Below are 23,587 nucleotides of genomic sequence, written 5' to 3'. Positions count from 1 at the left end.
GGTCGTATTGGTATAGCCTAGATTGAGGCTCCCATGCCTGGCGGATTGACGATCTCCGCTAAACAAGACACTCCCATTTTGTCAGGGGTAGGGCAGGTGTCTTGGATGGGCATCCCAGGACGCAGACACGCCAAGTAAACGATTAAAATGATGCAGCAAGGCGAGCAAAACACAACGTTATAATCACCAAAACAGCTTGTCAAGTGACTATCAGGGTTGCTCGGCCCCCACACTAGACAGCCAGGAGAGAGAGCGTACCCGCAGAACTTGACGAACTCTTCACAAAATGAAACCCCTATTCGACGTTCATAGGAACCCTCATTTCCAGCAAGCGCGGCCTGAAATTCACTAACGAGTATTACGCCAAGTCCCACGGTCCTCTCGGGCGAGGACGCCGCCCAGGGTTCCCCCTTATTCTCGGCTCCCAACGGCCGCAATGTTGGCATCGCGCCATACCGTCAGCAACATCGAGCCACCCGGAGATTTAAGATAGTGTGTAAGAGAGAGAGGGGCAAATTTCCCAACTCAGCTCCTCCGTCATGACCGCCTACCGCGATTATCTCTCTGTCCATATTGTTGTCGGCCCGACTATACGCTTTTCTTTCTCGAACGTGTGTGTATGGCAGACAAAGAATGAACGAATGGTATGAATCGCGTCGAGGTCACAGTTCCACGGCCCGCACCAAAAAAGAATACTTGGATTGCCGCCAAGTGGAGGCTAGGCGGCTCGCTCGCCAAGCCCACGGACAGAAGACACATGACGAAGGCGGCTGAGTAACAGCGGCCCGGTGGACCGACCTCACGCCTTGTCCTGCATGCAAAAGCAGGCAGCGAGAGCAGTAGGTGCTTGACGTATTTGGACACAATCACGACAGAAGCGAGAGAAAAGGAAGTAAAAGTTGTGATGAACTTCAAAGAGAAGTGATATTACAGGGACAACCAACGTGTTGTGCCCTGATGGATATATACGAGGCTGCGTACAGCGTGACTATGTACAGGCGAATGCTTCTTTCTATTTCCTCTAGGGCCTTCCACTTCATGGCCGAAATAAACCATAACTCCAAGCGCAATGCATTTGGGGGATATCTGCAAATGACTGTGATGACATCTCCTCAGTATTTGTGAGACTGAAGATTTGTCCCTTCCTCACTCAAGTAGTTGTCGCTTCAACCTCCTCGATGCTCTCCCCTCGGCCAGATGGCCAGATGTGTGTGTGAAATGCAAAATATAGACAGAGAACGCAGCAAGGCTGTAAACCACCAAAAAAAAGGACACCAAAAAATATCCACCAAAATGATTGGTGTTAGGTACCAATCATAGAGATGTCAAGAAGAAGAGAATCCGCGTCGATCAAGCCGTAAATCGTGAACCATGGCATCGTGACTGTTGTTCCTGTTCCCAAGTTGGGAACAGAGACTTGTGCACGAATTTACCAGGTAAAACTTTCCTCGAAAAAGTCGACGACGGTGCCTTCATCTTGCACCTGGCGCACGCCGGATCTGACATCGTCAGCCAGCGCGCCAGGCCCACAGACGGTGACAGCCATGGCGCCCATTTGCTCGTGAACCTCCTTGCGAATCAGGAGTGGGACGTTGGGCCGGCCGGGGAACATCTGCACGGTTGTGCTGGCGGATACAATCTCTTTGCTGTTCTTTGGTCTTGTGATGAAGAGCTTGATGGTCAAAATCTCCTTACGATTTGGCATCCTAAGCACTTCGTCCATCCACGGTCTGATCCATTCGAGTGATTCGTAGTCACGAACGATCCAGATGAGTGTGATGCGACGAGTGGCAACGCTGCCATTGTTGAAGCCCTCAATGAGTGGTCTGAGGTAGCTGAGCTGATGTGTGATACCAGTCGCACCAGCAACCAGGACGGCATGTCCGTAGCTGTCCAAGTCGTGGTGACCACCGTAGGGGCCCTCGAAGGCGGCCCGCATCTTGATTGCGCGGCTGCCGGCTTCAGCGGCCCTGTTGTAGAGGTCTCGGGTGAAGCCGGTCTGAGCGCCGATGACGAATGAAACCGATGTTGTCGTGTTCCTCCTCAGAATCATAGGCTCCTTCTCATCCAAAGGCAACTCCTCCGCGTGGTGTTCGATCCATGCAATGGAGAAGGGGTGGTTCTCCCAAGGCTTGATTCCCGCAAATCGGATGTAGGCGTGTGAGCCAGGCTTGATCTCGACGTGGCGAGGTAGGTGCATGGTGACGCGGGTGCAATCGCCTGGCATTGGCTCGACGATGGCCTCAGTGAATCCCCGGTGGGACCAGTTGCAGAAAGTGAGGCGGATCATCCGGGCCAGACGGTCGAACATCCAGATGGCGAAGATTGCAATGACCCAAGGGAGCTGGGGAAGACCGGTGGGAATTTCGGTGGGCGTCAGGCAGTGGATCAGCGTGCAGACAAATGTGATGAAGGCGAGCATGATGTGGGTGTTGAGGAAGGTCTCGTAGAAGGCGTGGCGGATGGGTGAGAAAGACAGGATCAGTAGGATGAGCATTGCCCAGGTACCTGCAGTTCCAGATGCAATGAATGGGTCGTACAGGACGCGATCCATCAGACCGGACATTCCAGTAGCGGCCATTTGCACAATGATCCAAGCCAGGAAGTGGATGAGAATCTCGATGACTGAAAGGCGACCGAGCCATCGGTGGAAGAGGTTGTAGGTGTCGAAGCTGATCTTGAGCCATGAGATCATGGGGTTGTTACGGCCGGCAAAAATAATCAGAGGGACCATGTTGACCGCGCCGAGAGTTCCTGATCGTCCTCGAATCTCCGCGCACAGCGAGTACTTGTTTTCGTTGGACCAGTTCAGGTAGAACATGTAGACCAGATTGCTGACGGTGTAGATGAAGAGGAGGATGAAATGCAGCCTCGAGGGCAGGGTGCCCATGTTCATGGCCTTGGAGAGTCGGATCTCTCGGTTGTGTCGCTTGCCCCATAGTGGTGCATAGATGAAGTCCTTCTTGAAGCTGGGCATCCAATGGGACTGAGCATACTTCCAATAAGTTTGTCTATCGCCCTGGACTGACATTGCCGAGACCTGGCGGATGTGGCCCCAGACGACCTGAAATATCCTGACGGCCAAGATCGTGAAACCGAAGATGCCCAGTGTCCACCACAGCATGTCCACAAAGACCAGGTTGTTAACCTGGTTGACACCGTTAAGGCCATGGGCGTATGGCGAGATGGTTGACATGGGGTCGCCGGCACTGGCAGTTGCTGAGGCTTCCTCTGTTGCCCGAGGGAAAAGGGCGGGAGTGGGGGTCATGTGTGCTGCGGCGGCGGCGAACCTGCGCCGATGGAATTCCATCTTTGTTAGAGGTTGGGGTGGAATAGGGAAGATGGTATTCGGATTTGTTTATGAGGGAGAGATTCAAGCCTCGTCCGTCTCGTTCTCAAAGCAAACGGGGTACTGCTCCGAATCTATAACAAGACCAGAGCTGAGACGTCCCTGCCTAGAGCCTCCCGAGTCAAGAGTGGCTATTGTCTATAAGACGGAGTGGCAGACAATAGCATTATGAATGGGGACAGGAGAAGGCACAATAGGTTGGTGACGGTCCTTTGTGGCGATTGTCTCATACGAGGTCGACGAGACAATATCGGCAGTCAGGCCACTGGGACAAAGAGTCGAGTCACCCTTTGTGAGTACCGGAGTAAGCAAAACAGAGCAGTCGGATCGGAAGTTGAGGCCGTGGTAGGCTGGTCGCAGCGGCCGCGGGATATGGGTTGCTGAGATGCCAAGGCCGTCGAGGTCGATGAGAGGCTAGGTGGTCCGGGCCGGCGGATAAGTTGGTTGATTGCCTGGCAGTTGCAGGGTGTGGCAGAAATGACCGTGATTGCTCAAATCAGCGCGGAGACCGATATTGAGTCGATATGAATATTTCCAAGATTGTCTTGGAAAGTGGTTCGCCTGTGGAAGTGGGCCTGACCGTGGCGTGACGCTGTAGATGAATAGCGGGCGACGCTGTAGACAATCGGCGGTTTTTCAGACAGGCGCGCTCGGCAGTCGCGAGACGCAGTTCCTCCTTCCACAATAAATAGGGGCGGGTTCGAATGAGCGAGTGTTTATCACCACCACCGGAGGAGTGGATGGCTGATTGATGTCGATGACGTGACGTCGAATGAATGTAACCGTCGCAAACGACGAGCAAGGTGAGGCAGTGAGAGCTGCGTGGTGGCGGTTGACGGGTGTGAGTCGTGTGGTTGAGTGAGCAAAAGGTGTGCCGGTTGTCAAATGAGTAGCAATTGGCAGCAGGGCGAAGAAGATTCGGATGGCCGTCCAAGACAAGGGGCAAGTTATCCACCGTCCAGCGAAGATCAACAGAGCTCAGGCCAAGTCCTGCTTTTTTTGGGTTGAAGAAGGGAGGGGGGGTTGGTCGAAGATGATCCAGATCAACAGACCAAATGAGAGTGTGTATGCGTGTAGAAGATTTGACGTGCCACCAATGATATCGCTTCGCAATACGGGACACAGCAGAGCACACACGAGAATCGAACTGACCAGAGGTCCACAGAATCAAAAGCGAAAAGAGAGGCTTGCGAGGGAGGCGCAAGGAAGACGAGGGGATCGTCGTGGATTAAGAACAAGAATAGATGAACAAGCTGGGAGCCCAGGGGTACCAACAGGTGGGCAGTTTTCCACTCGGCGTCAGCCGAGATGCACTCAAAGTCAGTAGACCAGACCGGTAGCCATTGCTGCACCCAGCAATGTACCGTATGGGCCAGATTGGACCAAGATGGGCCAAAATGGACCAAGATGGGCCATGCGGGCCCTGCCAGTGGACAAGGAAAAAGGACGGCGGCGTCAAGGGAGACGAGATGGAAGAGGCAAGGAGTGGTCCGTACCCATGTCTGTCGGTGGAGCCCCGACGGTGAGTGAACCTGTCCTGCCAGGCCTGCGCATGTTAGCGCAGCTGCGGACGCTGGCTGTGTAACGGGGGGATACGGGAGGGAGACTGGGAGACAGGCGGGTTGTACGCGGTGTGCTGCGTTTGTGCCTGTTTCCTGCACAGACAATGTGCCCCTTGTCCCTGTGCTGCGAGCCCCTCTCCCCTCTCTGGATCCTATGGAGCTCTATACAAGAGAGTCTCCGCAGGACCTCGGGACTTTTTCTGACACGGTAGCAGACAGTCGAGAACCTATGGATTCAGCTGGACTGAGGCCTACGACGAACCCTTCGAAGCTATCGCAAGCACACATCTCTACGAATCGTTAAGCAGCAAATGCATCGACGGGTCGATCAATGCCACCTAGTAGGGATGCCGACGTTGGACAGGCCCTGACGAGCCGCAATGCATTGGCTGGCATTGCTTGTCAATCGAACGCGGCAGCTCGACGGCGACTCAGCAGAGCCAATCATCGCGACCAGCCCCTGGCCCAGGGTCAGGGATCTGAGGTTACCTTGCAGGAAAAAGGGGGCCGCCAAAGGAAACCTCAAACATTTATCACCAGGCCTGCCAGCGCGGGATCACCAAGCACTAGAACAGAACAGCGCTGACAGACAGGAAACAAACGCGACGAAACATATGATCTCTCGACTTGTTTACCACCGCCGATCTGCAGAGATGGGATGGAAACATCTGGAAACAACACCACCTTGTGTCATCTCCCCGCACTCACCTCAACCTCACCGAATCCTTGGGACTCGGCGCAGAGCCCCTTGATGTCCCCAGACTGGGACTGGGCAGGATGATACGCGGGCAATCAATCCGCACAAGCCTTCAGGATGGTAGCAGACGCTTATCATCAGCCGACGGTGTTGTGACTCTGCCGTCCAGGTAAGCAGGAGGCGTCGCGATGGCACAACCGGGCTTGATGAAGGACAGTCGCGCCCCGTCTGTATTTCTCCGTCTGGCTCGAACATGACATTATTCCGGCCGACCTCTCCCTGCCCTGCCATATCCTGCCATGCCCTGCCCTGCTTACGTGCCATCCTTTTGCAGTCCGTCGGCCCCTTTGTGCAGGACCTCAGACCAAGCGAGATGGCCCTGGACGGCCCAAGGCGCTTGGTGCTCCCTCGCCGCGGTCCTTTTCGGGAGGAAGCCGCCCAGGCCAGCGGGTTAGGAGATGGGCCAGCTCTCGGCAAGCTCGGAATACGAAGGCAGGAAGAAGCAACCAAGATCCAACACCGCAGGACAAGACATCCTCCCCATGTTGTGAGGTCTTGACAGGCGCCTTGGCCCTTTTTTGGCTCCGTCCAGCCGCATCAAGAACTCAATCTTTCCATTGCCACGTTCTTGCGTCCCCTCGAGCCATGCCCTGCGCGGGATGGAGGCTCCGCACAGCAGGGTGTGAGCAGTCTGTCAAACGCAGTCAAGCTCGCAGAACCCCACTTCGTATATTCAGGTTGATTGTTTCTCATAATCTCAGGACTGCCTCAATTTAATCTCGCTCAGAGCCTCCTGCGGGCCCAGCCAACTAGCCAGCCCCTCCCGGCCCCGAACCCTGCAAAAAAGCCCCTTGGCAGGGCGGGCCAGGCTGCCAGGCCACGGGGGGCCTGCTCGCGATAAGGCCCTGACTGCCATGCGAGAGCAAATCTTGAAAAAAAAAAGGAAATGGATGAGAGCCCCCGGGCTATCTGCCAGACAGGGAACGTCAACGCGTCCTCGGCCAATGGTCGACAATGCCAGCTCGCTGCTGGACCCGAGATGCTGGCTCATGAGCCTCGCCTTGACAGAGAGATCTTATGATTAAGCGACGAGATCTCACGTTTCGTGCCTTGGCACTCCCACGTTGTTATTTTGTCTCTCCCCAACTCCCTGTCGATGATCATTTCACCGCTCCAGTCAAAGCTCGGATGCTACCGAGGCCTGGCGGCAGATCACATAGCCGCCCGCCTTCATCGCGCTCAATCTGTGCAACAGGACCCTTCACAATCTCCTTTACACCTGGGCAATTTACCAGCAGCCTGGTTTAGCAGCTGTTGCCCAGCTGGACCGAGGCACCTGCAAATTTGATGCTGCCCATGGTGTTCACGTCAATTTCTTTTATAGCTCGCAAAATCCCCGAGATTTGCTAGGCATTGAATAGCATGAGAACCGATGGGAGATGTGTCTAGGCAAGGGAACTCATTCTATATGATCTTACAGACTAACCCACGGTGAAGAAGAAAATGTTGCCTTACAATGATGATGACTCTAGGGAGCAGGATGTAAGGTCAAGTCATCCACAACAACCTCTGAAATCCCGGGCGAACTGTTGTGACAGATGCGGCTGGGCTGAAAGAATAGTCAAGTAGCCTGTAGCGTGTCACACCTAGCTTGCTGAAGTGAGACACTGTACTTGAGGCACTCGAGGTCTTCTTCACCACTCTGGAAACCCTAACCCTGTCTGGAGAAGCTCTCAAGGGGGAGTCTGGGCACACACTACAGATTATCTCAGACCAGCAGATGAGTACGAAGGGAAGATACGTACTGAGATAACAGCTCAGGGTTTGACCCTGACAATCCCCCCCTGAGAATACCAAGCTCGCAGAGTTCCCAACCTCAAAGCTTTACGCGTCAGGGTTAGGGCCAGCGAGACGTCATTCCGAAATTTGCTAGGCGATAGCAAGCAACCGGAGAGCCAACCGTCCAGACGGAACGCGCAGAGCCCTCCCCAAGACAGCCATTGACGAGCATCAAGATGGGCGCGAACTCGTCCAAACCGTCCGGCACCCAGCCGCCACATGTGTGGAAGGGGTAAGCCCCTTCAGCCTGCCCTCTCGCCCGACCCGTGTTCGGCTATGCAGTAACTGACGGCGGCGACCGGGTGTGATTTGCAGGTCATCGCCAGCTAGTGTATCAAACGAGATGGTCGAGTCGCTGCAATCGAGCTCAGAGGTGCGTTGCTCCCCACGAGGAAGACCTCCTTTCTCCTCCCAGCTTGCCTCCCAACCTGCCCCCCAACCTGCCCAGCCGTGTGCCAGACAGTCCAGATTGACCGGGGAACCAAAACCACCACCAACAGACCGACACGTCCCGCGCCCAACTAGCCGAGCTCCAAGTACAGGCCCGCGTCGCCGCGGAGCTGCGCAAGCTGCAGCAGCAGGAGGACGCGCGGCTCAGGGAGCTGACCGACAAGCTGGCGTCGGCGCCGACCGACGACAAGCCGTCGTCTACAACCCGCCACGAGGTGTCGAAGGAGGTGCAGGCGCTGCGGTCGAAGCTGGAGCAGAGGAAGGGCGTGCGCGAGGCGCCAGAGGCCGTCGAGGCGGCGCGCGGCGACGTCGTGCGCTGCCTGCGCGAGCACGACCGCCGGCCGCTGGACTGCTGGAGGGAGGTCGAGCGGTTCAAGGAGGAGGTGCGCCGGCTGGAGAAGGGCTGGGTTGAGAAGGTCATCTCGTGAGGGGGGGTGGAAAAGGCTACTTGCGGTTTTTCACATAGGGTGACGGGCGAATGTCGATGAGATAGAATATGCATCCAGGGCAGCGTGTATGATATGAGAGCTTTCCCTGACGCCTCTGCGGGAGAGAATAGAATCCGGCCCCGGGCCCAGGAACGACAATGGAAATTTGAGCAAAGCTGAAAGAGGTGTTGGTATTATGGTATTTGTTCTAGCGAGTCCAGGCCCGGAGTCTCATCAGCCTCGCTCTCTTGCTGTTTCTGTTGCTGTTCTTTGATCTTCCTAGCCTCCTCCGCCCTCTTCAAGCCCTCAAGCCTCTTCCTCTCCCTCCTGACCTCGGCGTCCTCCCAGTCGCCGCCGCCTTCTCCTTTCCTCCCCTTCCGCTTCTCCCCGGCCGTGGCCTCCTTCAGGTACGTCCTGAAGCGAGCAATCCGCCTCGTGTTCTCGGCAAACCTCTCGTTGGCGATCTTAACCAGAGCCCGGAGGTACTCCACAGACACGGTGCAGTGCTTGATCCCGTTCGTCTCCCGCCCGATCAGGCTCTCCAGACCCAGCCCCATTGAGCGGATCGCCACGATGGGTGTCGCTGATGCTGCGTCATATGTAGAGGAAGAGGCCGTTGGCGATGGGATGAGGTTGATGGCTCCGCTCTCACGGAAGCCAGCCTGTAGGCCACAGCGGAGTATGAGCTGGGCGTGTTGAGGCGACGCCGTGAGGACGTGTAAGATCTGGGAAGAAGTCAGTTGTAAGCATCCACTAGACAGACGTAGGACCGAGAAACGAATTCAAAGCATCCAAGGAAAGGACGAGGGGAACCATACCATAGGCTCAAACTTGAAATGGATCAACCTGCTCTCTCCCATCTCCTCCGCCGAACTACCATCCTTCCCGTCAAAGATGGGCTCCTCCATGCCCAGCAGCGCAGCCACGATATTGGGCTCGCTGTCCAGCTTGCCGTGCGACTCGACAGGCTCATGCGAGACAAACAGCCACCTGCCCCCGCCGCCCTTGCCGCCCACGCCCGCGACAGTCTCTGCCGAGGCTGACGGCGTGTCCTTATTACTACCACCATCGCCACCGCCAGACCTCACGCCACCACCCACAGTCGCACCATCCTCCACGTCCTCCCCGTCCCCTTCACCATCCACGACCGCCAGCGGGTGGCCCGGCAGCTGGTGGCTCTCGTCCGCGGCCGCGGGGCCGCCCCTGCCCGCCCTCCGGCCCTCGAGGAACACGCTGACCCGCCCGGCGCAGCTGCTGGTGGTGACGAGCCCGGCGAGCCCGTTGATCTCGTCGATCAGGTCCCTGATGCCCGCGTCGACCGTGCCCTTGGGGCTGAGGTCCGTGTACTCGTCGTCCGGGACCGCGAGCTGCGCCAGGATGGCCGCCTTGCGGCGGGCGAAGGACGGCGGTATGGGTGGTTCTGTTGGTGGTGGTGCCGCTGGGGATGCTGCTGGTGGTGCTGATGCTGACACGGTGACATGTGGAGTTGAGGGCGTGGGTTCTGTTTGAGCAGGCACCGGCTCTGGCTGTTGCTGGCCCCGAGGTGGCTGATGCATGATGGCGACGGGTGCTGTGTTGTCCTCGGTCTTCCTCTGAAAAGGAGACTGCTGCGTGGCAAGGGACGTTGAAAGGTTGTTTGACGGGTTGACAGCTGCATTTACGGAAGCTCCCGAGAGTACGAACGATGACGCTTCCTCCCTTTTAAGTTTCGGGCCTTAGAGCATGGCCGATCTATCGTCAAATTTTCTTTTCACAGTCTCGGGGGGTTTAGCTGAGGGGTGTCACGTGGGAATGATTTTCTCCCAAAGGGTCCCAAAGGGTGCTGAGTAAACGCCTCAAACGATTTGTATTCCTCTTTGGTGATCATATCACATGCCATTATTACTAGATACCAGATGTACGGTGTAATAAGGAGGGGTCCGTCATCGTACATTCGCGTTCGCCCTGCAGGGCGGGCGAGGGTGCTGTCCTGGGCTCAAAATGGTGCTTGCATTGTTCTCTTACTCATGAGGCGACACGCCTTCGGCCAGGTTCTGGGGTCGCTGGGACCGGATGATGTCAGGGTCCACAACCCCGTCTGTTCACAATCAAATGCTCATTGGGATGCATCAACACTATTGGACCCAGCGGTATAGAGTTTCCAAGTCCTTGTTTGACAGCATGGGGGTCTCAACGGTTCATTCTCGATGCCCAATATCGATCGAGTTGCTGGCGAACCACATTTCGCCCAGCCATTCGGCATCGCACTCGTAGGACCTGCTGAGCACACCACATCCGGCCGGCCTACCCCATCCACGGTCGCATATCACATTTGAAGTCCGCCAATAGTCTCGTCTATCAGAATTAGCAATCTTCGATCGAGGTCTGCCCGATCTTAGGGGGGTATTTGAGGTTGTGATTTCGCTACCATATAACGAGCTATATTGAACCGTGGTCACTCGACCAAGCAGCTCAGCTTCGTCTATCTCAGAGTCTCGGGCCATATCCTTCTTTTCCCCAGCAAGTCAACCAGACACAGAAAGTCCATCCCACATCTCGTCGCCTGCCAGAAACCCAGGCCCATCCACGTTGCATGAATGACGCCCGGACATCAAAAATATGTTCCCTGACCGTGAGAACCATCCCAGTGTAGCTGCCCTCTCGTCTCTTCTCCCATCTCGTCCCAGGAGGTTGTGTCGAAAGTCTTCCCATTGCCAGAAAGTATCCTCCGCTCCTAGAACGCCCGGTATAGCCTCTGTCCACTTGGACAACAAAAAGAGACCCATCGGGGCTCGGCCTTCCTCTTGTCTTATCCCTTCCCTTCCTTTCCTGACTCCGTTTTGTGACCTTCGTCTCTACATGACATTCGATTTGTCCAGCCGTGGCATGGTCAATACATGATTCTCTATTCGCTTTGCCTCCTGGTCTGGAATAATGAGGAGGGTCTCTTCGAATAGGCAAGATAACAAAAGCAGCAGTAGCTTCCAAAGTGTTGTAAGTGTAGTGTCATGGGGTATTTGGGGGTTGAGTTTCGACTCCAGTCACAGGCGCATGGACTTGTATACACATGCCGCCCGTGTCCGTTGGTGTCAATTGTGATGTGATGATTGTTTGGGGGGGATCGCATGATGCTGCATTCTTCTGCTCGGCTGAGACTCCTTGCCTCGTGTGCTCACCCGAGAGCAGAGGAGCAAAAGCCAGTTGTGTCGTGCTCATTGATCGTGAGGCAGTCATTAAAAAGGCGAAAGTGATGAGAAACAGGGGGTAGTGCGCTAGTATGGGAGCGCAGCTCACGTCGCCATGGTGTTGGCGGTGCCACCGACTTGACGCTTGACCTGTTCGCGAGCCCAGCGAGCTGTCTCGATAGTGCGAGATTGGAACTCGCGGTTGGCCCGAGTCTCTTTGATCATGGTAGCGACCCAGTCCTGGCGGAAGGCCTCGACCAGCTCTCCATTGGGGTACGCGTCCGCAAGATCGCCGATAACGCCCATGGACGCCCGCATCAGAGCCTCGCTGCGGTTCATGTCGTTGGCGATGATGTTCAACAGCTGGAAGATTGAGGCAACATGTTCTTGGAGTATTTGAGCTGCGAAATCAGGGTCAGCACTAGCCTGGGGTGGTCAAGGAATGTAAAATCACTTACTCTTCGAGCTGGTCTTCATAGCACCAATAATACCGCCCCAAGCATCCATAATGCCCTCCCGCAGAGAGATGACATAGTCGTACATCTCGTAGCTGCCCTCGGGACTGGCAGTAACAGTCGCTGCTTGTTGAAGGACTTGAGCTACGACAGACAAATACTTCTCGAAATGGCCGCCAATGGCACTTGCGATGTCGCCAAAGCATTGCAGAATAGCGGGCTTGAATTGATTGGACAGAGCCGTTGATCTCAGGTTGTTGAGCAGGTAGTTCATGAAGCTGTCGCAGTATGGTGCGCTCTGCTCTCCCATCGATCGGGTGATGTCGCTCACAAGACCGATAGCCATGGAGCACAAGCTTGGCTCTTCCTGGTTGCCCAGCGCGTTGTAAAGGAATGGCGTGAAGGCATCCATGTACTTGACGAAGTCCTCCTCCATGGCGTTAGAAAGCGCGCTGATGGCCGCGAAGGCAGCCTCGGGCACACTGGACTTGGCACCGGCAGAGCTCAGGATCTGGAGGAGGATCTGCATGATCCGGTCACCCTGAGGGACAATCTCCTTGTCCAGGCGCTGAACGATTGCCTGGAGCACGGAGCAAAGACTTGTCTGCATGTCCTCGAGAGTGATCTTGTCCTCGACGCTGACGACCTGGGTCTGCATGGGAATCGTGTTCTCCAGGCGCTCAAGGATGACGGTGGAGAGCTGTGCAACTGACTGCACAGAGTCCTGAGCTGCGTTCTGAACGAAGATGTTGAGAACTTCGTAGGTCGCCGTACGGACCGTGTTGTCGCAATCCGGTCGGGCAGTGACGGTCAGAAGGGACTGGATGCTGTCGTTGAAGTGTCCAGTGAGGGGGTTGCTCTGTGTGCCAGGCTCGCCGGCGAAGCGCTCAGCCAGGTTCATGAGCGCCCAGCAACATGAAGGAGCCATCTTGGGGTTGGTCTGCAGACCGGAGAAGAGAGATCGAATCAGAGGGTCCAGGTGCGTGGCGGGATCGATGGCCTCTGAGCACGCCTCAGTAATGCGGCCGAGAGCATAAGCTGTCGAGTCCCGAACATGCACAGATGAGTCCTCCATCATCTGAATAAGAATCTGCAGGGCAGACTTCACTATTGGCTCAAGCACCTTCTCATCAGGTCCCTCCATGATGGCGCCAAAAGCAGAAACTGCAGCATCTCGGTTGTGCCAGTCATCTGAGCGCAGGTTGCCCTCCACAAATGCGATCACGGGTGGGATAATGGTTGCCTGCACTGCTTGAGCGTAAAGCTGCAGGCACTGATAAGCAGCACGAGAAATGTTGTACTCATCATCAGCTGCATCCTCATCCTGCTTTGTGAGCAGGTTTAGCAGGACTGGCACCACCTCGTTAGTCGCGACGCGAGCGAAGTTGTAAAAAGGTCGCATTTGATCCGAGCTGTCGACCTGGGAGGATATCAGTTTCGACACAATTCCTACCGAACATGGGGGATTCCTAGCTTACCTGTGCGTTATCATCCTCAATTGCAATCTCCTCCTCGCAGACGGTGCTCCAGAACTCCACGGCAAGCTTGGCGACATCCTCATCCTCGCTCTTCATGCCGAGGATGGTCAGACCAAATAGCGCCTTCTCCATGTAGAAACGCATCTTGTCGTAGTAGAGGGCCATAATCCGGTTAAGACAGCCAAAGGCACCCTGCTGTATCCGGTTGTCCGAGGCTTGGGTGGCCTCGCACACTACCTGCATGATGTAATTCCGTTCGCCCTCGTGCTTAAAGTTGTTCTCGACGAACTCAAGAGAATCACCCAGAGCGGTAATAGCGGCCAGCCGAATCTCGCTGTTCGTCTCCTCCTTCCGAGCACCCTGCACGACGGCGGTCAAGATGGCGTTCGAGTGACCGACCAGAGCGGCTCGCAGATCGGCATCTTGGCTCTCGCAAATGAAACCGATGGTTGTCAGGGAGGCTTGCTTCTGGTGTGGGTTGCCCTCGCTAACGCTCCGGACCAGCACGCCCATGAGATCCGCCCACTGGTTACGGGGGAGCTCGATGGCTGCGATGGAGGCAACGACCTGGGCAGCGGCCTGGCCGGCCTGGGAGTTACTGGACGACAATGTCTGGACGGCCAGATCCTTGACGCGTGTCTTTGTCTCATCGTCGGTTTGCTGGAGCCATTTTTGTTGTAATGTTGCTTGTCGTGCGAATTCTCTAGCAGTGAATGCGTTCTTCAAGGCGATACCGGCGGCGGCTCGAATGGGGCCTTCTGCGTTCTCATCTGCCAATGCTTGTACGAGGGTTGCGAGGTAGAGTGACTAAGTGAGGGGCATATGGTTAGTGACGGTTGTCACCGAAGCGCACACAGACGCGGTGGGGTGGGGGGTTTAGAGGGCGGTTTTTCTCACAAAATTGTTCTCGGCGGCCTGGGTAAGCTGTTGCTCGGCAGCATTTCGAAGGTTCGCGTCTGTGAGGTAGTCAGTAGGGCTGTCGTCTGTGGGCGCATCGCATCGTGACGCGACGGGACGGGACGTGGTGTGTGCACAGCCTGAGCGAGGTGGACAGGCAGCCGGGAGGACTCACCGGGAGAGAGCGAGTTCAAAAGCACCTCGTTGATCTGAGGAGCCCCTTCCGCCATGATTGCGGGTTTTCAAGAGGTTGATTTGTGTGTAGGACGGATTGCAGAGGGGTGTAGAGGTCGGTGTGGGTTGCCTGGGGGGAAGAAAAACATGAGTTTGTTGGTCGTAATAATTTGTTAGTGGTAGCGGGGAGGTTGAGGGTGCGGCTCGCATCACATTCACAGGCTTATTTCCTCGACTGGATGTAGGCTAGCAGGTGTGTACACAGTAGGTGCTGGACCGGGTATGTGGGAAAGGCAAGGTTCCTGAATCGAAACTTCGGCCGATCAACCCCTCCGCCTGGAGCTTGCACCGCACATTACGTACCGGAGACTTGGTCCAAACAACGACTATTTGATGCCCAAACGGCTCAGCTCTGCGCTGCAGACAGACCAGGGAAACGGGGGCTGAATCACGCTTTCTTCTGGCCCTCCTCACCGTGCTGGAGATGTTCCAGGCTGCACGAGCCTTGTCAAGCTGGCTGCTGATTGCTTTGGAGGGTTACAAAGGAGCGTGGGAGGTGGAGGGTCCAGCAAGGGCAGGCCGTCCTTCTACTTTTAAGTCTCGTCTGTCCGCGTAGTGCTGTGGGTTTTAAAGTCGCGTCCAAAACCGATCGTCGAGGACTCTAGGAGAAGCAGTTCAAGTAGCCGCCAGACAAGTTGGATTCTTTCTTTTCGTCAGAGAGGGGCGAATTGTGCGAAAAGGTGGGAGTCGAGGAGGAATGCGGAATTTGGCGGTGTTGACATCGTTCTGCGGTTGCCGTCTGCAGCCTTGGATCCAAGGGCCCGCTTGTAGAGTTAGCGCCCTTGTCCCTCTCGTGCCTCCTGCGTTTTTCATTCGCTCACCCGCGTCCCACATGCAGGATATGCAGGGTATGCAGGGTGCTCTCCTCGCCTAAGTCCCCCAAGCAGCCAGAAGCCAGCAGCCAAGCAGCCACACCTGCTGTCAGGGTTAGGTATCTTCTCTGAAGGATTGCTCCCATGCGCACTAGCAGACTGCAGGCAGAGAGGCTTCGGGGCTTCCCCTCTGCTACCTAGGCTATCTACGGCACTGTAGCTATCTCGCTAGGTAGAATTCATGTGCCGCATGGAAGAGACGAGAATCACCCAGCCCCCTGAGAGATGCATCTGATTTGCTGTGTTAATAAGCGAGCATCTTGGATATCTGCAAGGTTATTGGGGCCGGTCCTGGTCCTGGTCCTAGTTGCCCGCCCCAGATATCTGAGTGAGCCTGACGATAATGACTTATGCGTTTCTTTCGACACGCATCAGGATGGGGCCATCAAGAAGTATGCTCTATTCAAAGACAGAGCGCAAGAATACAACATGCCGACAGAGTTGCTCACGAAGGAACTGATATCGTTGTTTCAGATCACTGAAATACGCAAGCCGGCGTGAGAGCACTTCCAAAAACGGGAAATGCTTAGTCTCCTTACCTCCTCGGCCAGAGATGTCGGTGTCCGTTTCAAGCATCAGCGACGAATGTAGACGACTTATGTAGACGACTTCAAACAGCCATGTTTCACCGATTGATATTCCCATAACAGTTGTCTTAGTTTCAGTCCAATATCATCGCATTCAACTTTTCCTAGTCCCTATAATTATGCATCTCACCTTGCCCTAAATACTATCTACAAGTATGCTGACATCTTTCGATACGCCCGATATCAACCTTCCTTATTCTGGATGGTGATATGATGAGAGGGGGTCATGTTCCAACCAGATGCAAACTTTTTTATGCCAAACATTCCTCGGTGCTATCAAAAAGCGAGCTCAAATTCTCCTCACGTCAATAGTTTCCGTTGGTCTGGCAGAGATGGATGGACCCATCTACATCTCATCCGCAGCAGACTCCAGGCGGTTGATAATGTCCGCTCCATTAGCCTTGCCATTGCCCTCGATTTGCTTGTCGCTCAGGTTCCTCAAGATAGGACTGCTGGGACGAGACAAAACGAACTATAGAGACGAGGGGGGATCGTGTCAGCCAGAGACCAAATCCAATTCATCAGAGACGGGGCTTAAACAGTCTGAGAACTTTCAACGGCAAGGGGCTGGGGCTTGGGCTTGGGCTTGGGTTGGGACCGCTCTGGAGGTCACTCACGTTACTAGCCGCGCTCAGCAGCGCCATCAGCGAGCTCTGTACGACATCCTCGTGGATGCCCACACCCCACACCTTGGTCTGGGTTGACCCGGAAGCCGTGCATTCTATGTACGTCGCAGCCTTGACGTCGCGGCCCTTGCCAACGGCGTGCTCCTTGTAGTCGTTCACGTCAATGTCTACACCGACGCTGCGCAGGGCATCCGACAGGGACGACAGCGGGCCGTTACCCCGGCCGCGCAGCTTGTATTCCTTGCCGTCGACGGAGAGGACACCCTCAAACACACGGGGCAGGGACATGGTGTCGGGCGTCTTGCCTGGCTCGGGAGGCGCAGGGCTACGCGACCGGTCGGGCGAGATGCTGTAATCCACGATTGTGAATCGAGGGTTGTCGCGCAGGAAGTATGTCTTCTCGAACAGCTCCGTAATCTCAACGGGCAGGAGCTCGCGGCTGCGGTCCTCGGCCGCCTTCTGCACGACTCGGCTGAAGTCGACCTGGAGACCGCGAGGCAGGTCGAGGTGCAGGTGTTGTTGGATGATCCACGCGGCGCCGCCCTTGCCACTCTGCGAGTTGACACGGATGACGGCCTGGTAGTCGCGACCGATGTCCTTGGGATCCAGGGGCAGGTAAGGAACCTGCCAGCGGTCGTCGTACTCGGCACCAGCCTTGTCCCGGGCCTGGAAACCCTTCTTGATGGCGTCCTGGTGAGAGCCACTGAAAGCGCAGACGACCAAGGAACCGCCATATGGAGCGCGAGGATGTACAGGGATCTTGTTGCACACCTCAACCGTCCTAATAACTTGCTGCAAGTCGGAAAAGTCAATTTTTGGATTGACGCCTTGCGTATAGAGATTCAGGGCCAGGGTGACCAGGTCCACGTTGCCAGTGCGCTCTCCGTTTCCGAACAGACAGCCTTCCACTCGGTCCGCACCAGCCATCTGTGCCAATTCCGCCGCGGCGACCGCACAACCGCGGTCATTGTGAGGGTGAAGAGATACACAGACTGTCTCGCGCTGTGTGATATTTCTGCAGAAATACTCGATCTGGTCGGCGTAGACATTGGGCGTAGACATCTCGACCGTGGCAGGCAGGTTGAAGATGATTGGATTCTTCTCGGTGGGCTCCCACTCGCTCTTGACCGCCTCGCAGATCTTGACCGCAAAGTCCAATCCAGTATCACTGAACGTCTCGGGACTGAACTCGAATGCCCAGTCGGTGCCCTGTTGCGAGGGGTCGTCCTTGGTGAGCTGGCGGACCAGACGGGTGCACTTTTTGGCCAGCTCGAGACTCTCCTCCTCGGTGAAGCCGAAGACTATGCGCCGGAAGCACTCGCTTGTGGCGAGATAAATGTGTACTATAGCCTTCTTGGCGCCCTTCAGAGACTCGACCGTTCTGCGAATGAGGTCCTCACGGCAGGGCGACAGGACTTGCAGGTAGACATCGTCGGGCACGGCGCCAGGGGTCTCAATCAGGCGGCGAGTGAAGTCGAAGTCGGTTTGCGAGGCGGAAGGGAAGGAGACTTCGATCTCCTTGTAACCCAGGTCGCACAGCATCTTGAAATAGTCCCATTTCTCATCGCCGTTCTGGAAAGGCCATTGCTTAGCGAGGAGCACCAATTGGGCATGCCAGAATCCGAGAACGTACCATTGGGTCTACCAGACTTTGGTTCCCGTCTCTGAGATCCGTTGCCAGCCATCTAGGAGCCTTGTCGATGGTCTTGGAGGGCCATTGTCGGTTTGGCAGGTTGACTGTTGGGAACGACCTGTATTTCTTGGAGGGGTCTTTGAGCCTGCAGCGACAAAGCGTACGAGACAATGCTTAGCTAGCCGTTCGTGTTCAAGAACAAGAGAATACGACATGCTCAATCATGCGACGAGGACTTACATAGGCATTTTGACGTGCCGAGTGAGGATGGTGCCTCGTTCTTGCTTCTGGTGACAATTTGGGACGGCAGAAAGTGAGGGGCACTTTTCACTTTTTTGGAGGGGCCGAGTTGGGGGAGTGAGAGTCTTGATTTGGACTGTCTCTCTAGAAGCTGCCCTAGTAATGACCGCTTGGCAATTGGCAGGCTAGAGTATGGTGTGTGGAAGCTTTCTCTGTAGTACCAAGAAACTTGGTAGTTTAAATATGGCAGAGTAAGGGGAAGTTTGAGTCAACAATTGAGTCACCTCTGCGATGAAAGAACATCATCGCGATGCTGCTGCTACAACCCTGCCCGATGTCGTCCAATTTTCTGGGGTAGACCAATGCTACGCACCGCTGCGACAGGGGTCTCGCTGACATCGACCTCCCGCAAAAGACTGTGCGCCAGTGCGCGTGAGCCTGGGCCTGGGCTTGCGCGAGTTCGGCGTCTTTCTTTTTCGTGAGGATGAAGCAGGGAAATAATCCTTGGCAAGATGTTCTCGAGCCGTTTTAACAGCCCGCACAGATGTGATGTGACGCTACTTCTAGAGCATACACACCAACTCGTCCCTTCCTGTAGGATATATGTCCGAGTCCATGGGATCGATGGCCCTTCTTGAAAGTCTGAACGCCCCAGTTCCCAAATTCCTCAAGTACACCAATCCCCTCGAAGTGTGACCAATTCTCGCAGGCCCCATCCTCTTACAAGTCACATGGCTTTTGAAGTTGTACGTGGGGAAGCCCTCAACTGTCTAATAGCAATGCACTGATCCACTTACTACGTAAAGGGCGGCCAGTCTAAGGCAAAGACATATTCAGCCCTCCACATCTTTCCGCTGGAAGCCGAGCGTTCGTTGTCGGCCGGGCCGGTGTACAAAATGCCCCCTTATCGGAACACACTTTACCGCGGGAAGTAGCAGTTGGACCAACACAATCGGTTGGAGCACTTTGCTTGTTGCCACCACTTGCAGCGCAGGTCTCTCTCGTGAGCGCAGCATATGGGCGCAACTGTCATTATCTTGTGATTGCTCAAGCTATCTTTCCGTGCATGTGTGCCTCCGTTCATTCATTGCTCCACCGACCCAATTCAGATTGGGATTTAAAGACATTACCTGGGTTTTTATTGCTCGCTTAGTCGCCCTTTTCCCCGATGCTTTTCTCAGAATCAGTCTGCCTACAAGCCTCCCATAGTCTTTTAAAAGTGGTATACCGAAAAATTTTGATCTGACCGCGGAATGGGTCAGTACCCGTACATTCCTGCACCTGTGCCAACCCAACCGTGCACGGTCGGTGCTCCATCGATGTAGAACTGCAATTCATTCTCATATCCGTCGTTGCCAGGCATGGCCGTGCCTGGCTGCCCGTAGTAGCCAGCTTGGTTTGCAGCGAGGCTGGGATCGTATGCCTGGCCTGCGCCTGCTGCTGCCATGTTTGCTCCTTGGTGGGAATCAAATGCCTCGAGAAGAAGTCCCAGGCCGTCGGTCGCGGGCCGATCTCCAAGCTGCTGCTGCGGCATCCCGGCCATGGCTTGCGCTGCCTGCGTCTGCTGGGACATCCGCATGCTCGGGTCGATGTACATCATCGGCGTGGGCACCTGGGGTGGCGCTTGCATGACAGCGTTGTTGGGTGTTTCGCCGTTTCGGCCTTGCTGGCTGCCACCATCCTGGGTGGCTGTTTGGTTCGTCCCGGTGCCGTTTCTGGAAGGAGGCCGCGCCGGTGCTGCTTGTAGAGCCTCAGGTACAGGATCACGCTGGGTGGGCGTTAGCAGGTCAGATTCGCAAGTGACAGTCAAACAGGGGGCTGCAACGTTTTCTAGAAGTTGGGTGACACGCACGCTGTCGTCCATGCTTCCCTCTATGCCAGGTATGGCACCCTTATTATCACGATAGAACTTCTCCAGGTTTTCGAGCCATCGAGCAGCTAATGGCCACACCTGGGATGCTTCCGTGAGAATCTGCATAGCCCGTTGGAGCATGATAGGTCCATCGCGACTGATCATGGGATCCGGACAGACTAGGTCGATGTTAGCTAAATTGCAACCCTCTCGATGTCAATGCTAGGCCTGACGGGGCATACCATTGGGGTATTTGCACAGATATGTAGCCATGTGGCCACAGCTGAAAACGCAGAACAACTGCAACAAATTAGCCGGGGCAACAAATAGATTGCGCCTGTATCGGAATTACGCACCGCCATCTGAGCGCCGAGGCTGTCGTCAGCCGCCCTCTCCATGAATTGCGTCTCTATCTGCTCATACAAGAGCTTCACATTCTTGAAGAGTTCTAGTGACATGTTGGACCAAAAAGTCTGCATCTGAGGTTCCAACTGATCAAGATTTATCATCCTGCGTCCTGGTTAGAATAAGTCAACCCAATAATAGATGCTGTTGGCCGACGTACTCGCTCAAATAAGCCTTTCGCAAAACAATGTTGCACAATCGGGTTGAGTTGGTGATGCTCAGGTATGCCTGCGATAAAAGATTAACACACTGCCCATTCAACGACATCGTGCAGCTTACCAGGTCTTGTCCCCCAGCCTTGTAGCCCTTAAGCAGGACAGGGCTCCACATATGCTCGTGTGGTAGATTGCTTTCCCACTCGTGAAGCTTGGCGACTAGCTCTGCATACTCGCTCGTGTCTTCCCAGGGTCGGGAGCTCCTATCATACTTGACCGCCCTGCGGGAGACCCGGCCCCAGAAGTAGTGCGTCTGGATCAACGTTGCGAAGAGGGATCGCCTTGGGTCGGATATTAACTTGGGATTCCCAAGTGCAGGAGGCGTGTCCTCGAGGGCTGCCCGAGATGGTGGTTCCTGGCCCCTGGCAAAGTCCTCCTCGCTACATGGAAGAAGAGCTGTGATGTCATTGGCGGCGAGAGAGACAGGAGACTCGGGGCCAGAATGGAGATTGTCTTGGCCTAGAAGATGGTTGGTAAGATGAAGCTCAATAGGCATGAAGATGGGACGGCTCACTGTGTAGCATCCATAGCGTCCGACGTGCCGACTCAGCAGCGATGACCATTTCCTTCGATGGGTTCTGAAGCGCATACGTCTCTTCTCGGTGCAGCCGCATCAAGGCGGCCATCCGCATGGCAATGCCCATGTTGATCTTGATGATAGTTAGCGATGCCAACCTCTCCCCCAAAACTTGTGTGTAAGTATTAGTAACATACGTAGCTCTTGTTTTTCATCCCACTGCCTTGTTGGGCGATGCTGAGCAGGTAGAAAGCCTGACACCTCTCCAGGCTGGGCACTTGGTAGAGCTCGGACAACGCCACCGCTGTTGCCCTGTCCATAAAGGTCTCGGCAGCCTTCATACCGCCCCCGTACCGTTCCACAAGAGATGGGGTGAAGCGCGCTGATATGCTCAGGATACTAAGCAAGAGGAAAACGCTGATGGATCGAGAGTCGGTCCGCAAGCGCTCGGGAAAGGCTTGCTTGGGGATGAAACCCAGCTGGAAGTAATTCCGAGTGAACTGGTTGACGGCCTCGATGGTGTCGGGCAGCGTGGGCAGGTAGTCCCACTCGTCGACGCCCTTGATGCTCTTCAGCGACGCGGGCGAGGGGATGACGGGCGCGTCGAGGATATCACGACGCATCTTGGCCGAGTCCCTCTTTTGGGCCTTGTCGGCCCGCATGCGCGGGTGACGGTATTCGCGGTCATTGTCGGGTTGGCCACGCACGGGGAATATGCTGATGGACAGCCACTCATCAGTACGAGGAGCAATATCAAAGTGTGGCGTGCGGCTCTTCGGCCGGCACGGTGCCGAGCAAGCAGTTTCGGTATTGTATGAGATGGCAGTGGAGGGATGATGACATACCAGTCTGCGGCACTGAGGCCAGCCTCCTTACAGGCTATGCATGGTGGCTTCGCTTTCTCGTGCAGGCATTTACTTCTCATGCGGCGACATCTACAGGAGGAGAGGGCTAGAGTCAGCACAGGCACGCAACGACGGGCGACAGTCGCGGCAAGGCAAAGGCAGGGCAAGGCAAGGCAAGGCAAGGCAAGGCAAGGCAAGGCAAGGTAAGGCGCGTGTGTTCGTGGCGTTGACCCACCTCCGGCAAGCAATTGGGGAGCGTCGCTTGATGACGGGCGCAGGCCCAGACGAAGGCGCGGGCGCCGAGGTGGCGGCAGGCGATGGCAGGCTCAGGTCGGTGCCCACAGTCTGTATGGGTTTCGTGTCTGTGAAATCCATGGGGAGCTGTTCCTCACGACTCGAAGTCGGAATGGATCTTGGTCGAGGTCGAGTTGCTGTTGCTGTCGCGGCGGCAGGCAGTTTGGCAGTCGCCACAAGACCTCGGGAAGGGAAAAAACGGGCTAGAGGGATGGCTCGGTAAGCAGACAGGCACGACAGGGCAGGCTGGCGGGCTGGCAGGGCGGGCCCTCTGGCACAGGGCGGGCAGATGGGCGGGCAGGGCGGAGGTGGACCTCTGGGCTGTGGGCTGGTCTGGCTTCCAAGCTTGTCTGGGGCCTTGTCTGGCTGTGGACTGTGGAGCCTGGCGAGCACTAACGTCGATCTGGCTGACGGCTTGTTGTGAATCTCCCGTTGGGGCTAGAACTGGGCGGAAGCGAGACGACGACAGGCTGACAGGGTATCCGCAGACGCAGCAAGTGAGACTTCCAAGGTTGGCTCGATGGAAAGCTTGTCACCTTGTCGCAGCTTGTCAGCTTGTCAGAGGGGTCTGAAAAGGTCTGGAATTTCACCCATCGCACCCTCCCCGAGGAGATGAGTTGGATTGGATGTCTCGGAAGCGACGCTGCCCGCTTGCCCGCTGCCCGCTTTGCCCTTGCCCGCGCTGCCCAACAACATTAAGCACTCAATTCGTCTGGTGGCGGCGGCCTTCGTCCCTAGCTCGGCACCTCTTTGGGCTGCCACCTGCTTGGCTGCTGAGATGAGATAAACTGATAACCTTCCCCTCCTCCTCACAAATCACAAAACCCCCATCTCTCCCATCGGCCTTCTTAGCGGGACCTCCCCCCAAAACTTCCAGGGTCCGAGGCACCCATCTATCTGGGGAGAGCGAGCCCACCATACACGTACATACACATCATACAACCTAGT

The 23,587-nt window shown here is 55.7% G+C and overlaps 6 protein-coding genes across 6 annotated transcripts; 1 reads left to right on the top strand and 5 right to left on the bottom strand.

Moving 5' to 3' along the window:
- Positions 1-1,429: 1,429 nt before the first annotated feature.
- On the bottom strand, positions 1,430-3,310 carry J7T55_011958 (ferric reductase; the record flags this gene model as incomplete). Its single annotated transcript, XM_053136797.1, has 1 exon — positions 1,430-3,310. One exon carries the CDS (start codon positions 3,308-3,310, stop codon positions 1,430-1,432), a length of 1,881 nt encoding a protein of 626 aa, XP_052999763.1.
- Positions 3,311-7,623: 4,313 nt separating this feature from the next.
- On the top strand, positions 7,624-8,325 carry J7T55_011957 (uncharacterized protein; the record flags this gene model as incomplete). Its single annotated transcript, XM_053136796.1, has 3 exons — positions 7,624-7,679; positions 7,763-7,820; positions 7,948-8,325. The coding sequence occupies 3 exons, from the start codon at positions 7,624-7,626 to the stop codon at positions 8,323-8,325; spliced, it is 492 nt and encodes a 163-aa protein (XP_052999762.1).
- A 194-nt stretch (positions 8,326-8,519) lies between these two features.
- On the bottom strand, positions 8,520-9,881 carry J7T55_011956 (uncharacterized protein; the record flags this gene model as incomplete). The annotated part of the gene is made up of 2 exons (XM_053136795.1): positions 8,520-9,050; positions 9,144-9,881. The coding sequence occupies 2 exons, from the start codon at positions 9,879-9,881 to the stop codon at positions 8,520-8,522; spliced, it is 1,269 nt and encodes a 422-aa protein (XP_052999761.1).
- Positions 9,882-11,594: 1,713 nt separating this feature from the next.
- J7T55_011955 (importin subunit beta-1) lies at positions 11,595-14,549 on the bottom strand (the record flags this gene model as incomplete). Its single annotated transcript, XM_053136794.1, has 5 exons — positions 11,595-11,890; positions 11,948-13,364; positions 13,423-14,229; positions 14,320-14,405; positions 14,495-14,549. 5 exons carry the CDS (start codon positions 14,547-14,549, stop codon positions 11,595-11,597), a joined length of 2,661 nt encoding a protein of 886 aa, XP_052999760.1.
- A 1,809-nt stretch (positions 14,550-16,358) lies between these two features.
- Positions 16,359-18,519, bottom strand: J7T55_011954 (2-isopropylmalate synthase 2; the record flags this gene model as incomplete). Its single annotated transcript, XM_053136793.1, has 4 exons — positions 16,359-16,484; positions 16,630-18,210; positions 18,272-18,416; positions 18,512-18,519. The coding sequence occupies 4 exons, from the start codon at positions 18,517-18,519 to the stop codon at positions 16,359-16,361; spliced, it is 1,860 nt and encodes a 619-aa protein (XP_052999759.1).
- Positions 18,520-19,769: 1,250 nt separating this feature from the next.
- Positions 19,770-22,720, bottom strand: J7T55_011953 (uncharacterized protein; the record flags this gene model as incomplete). Its single annotated transcript, XM_053136791.1, has 10 exons — positions 19,770-20,279; positions 20,364-20,542; positions 20,606-20,663; positions 20,720-20,873; positions 20,929-20,996; positions 21,048-21,442; positions 21,498-21,633; positions 21,698-22,217; positions 22,346-22,435; positions 22,581-22,720. 10 exons carry the CDS (start codon positions 22,718-22,720, stop codon positions 19,770-19,772), a joined length of 2,250 nt encoding a protein of 749 aa, XP_052999758.1.
- Positions 22,721-23,587: the final 867 nt, after the last annotated feature.

The sequence above is a fragment of the Diaporthe amygdali genome (genome assembly GCF_026229845.1).
Source record: "Diaporthe amygdali strain CAA958 chromosome Unknown NODE_2_length_3802984_cov_64_841326, whole genome shotgun sequence".
Lineage (NCBI taxonomy): Eukaryota > Fungi > Ascomycota > Sordariomycetes > Diaporthales > Diaporthaceae > Diaporthe > Diaporthe amygdali.
This window is presented reverse-complemented; position numbering and strand designations above follow the sequence as displayed.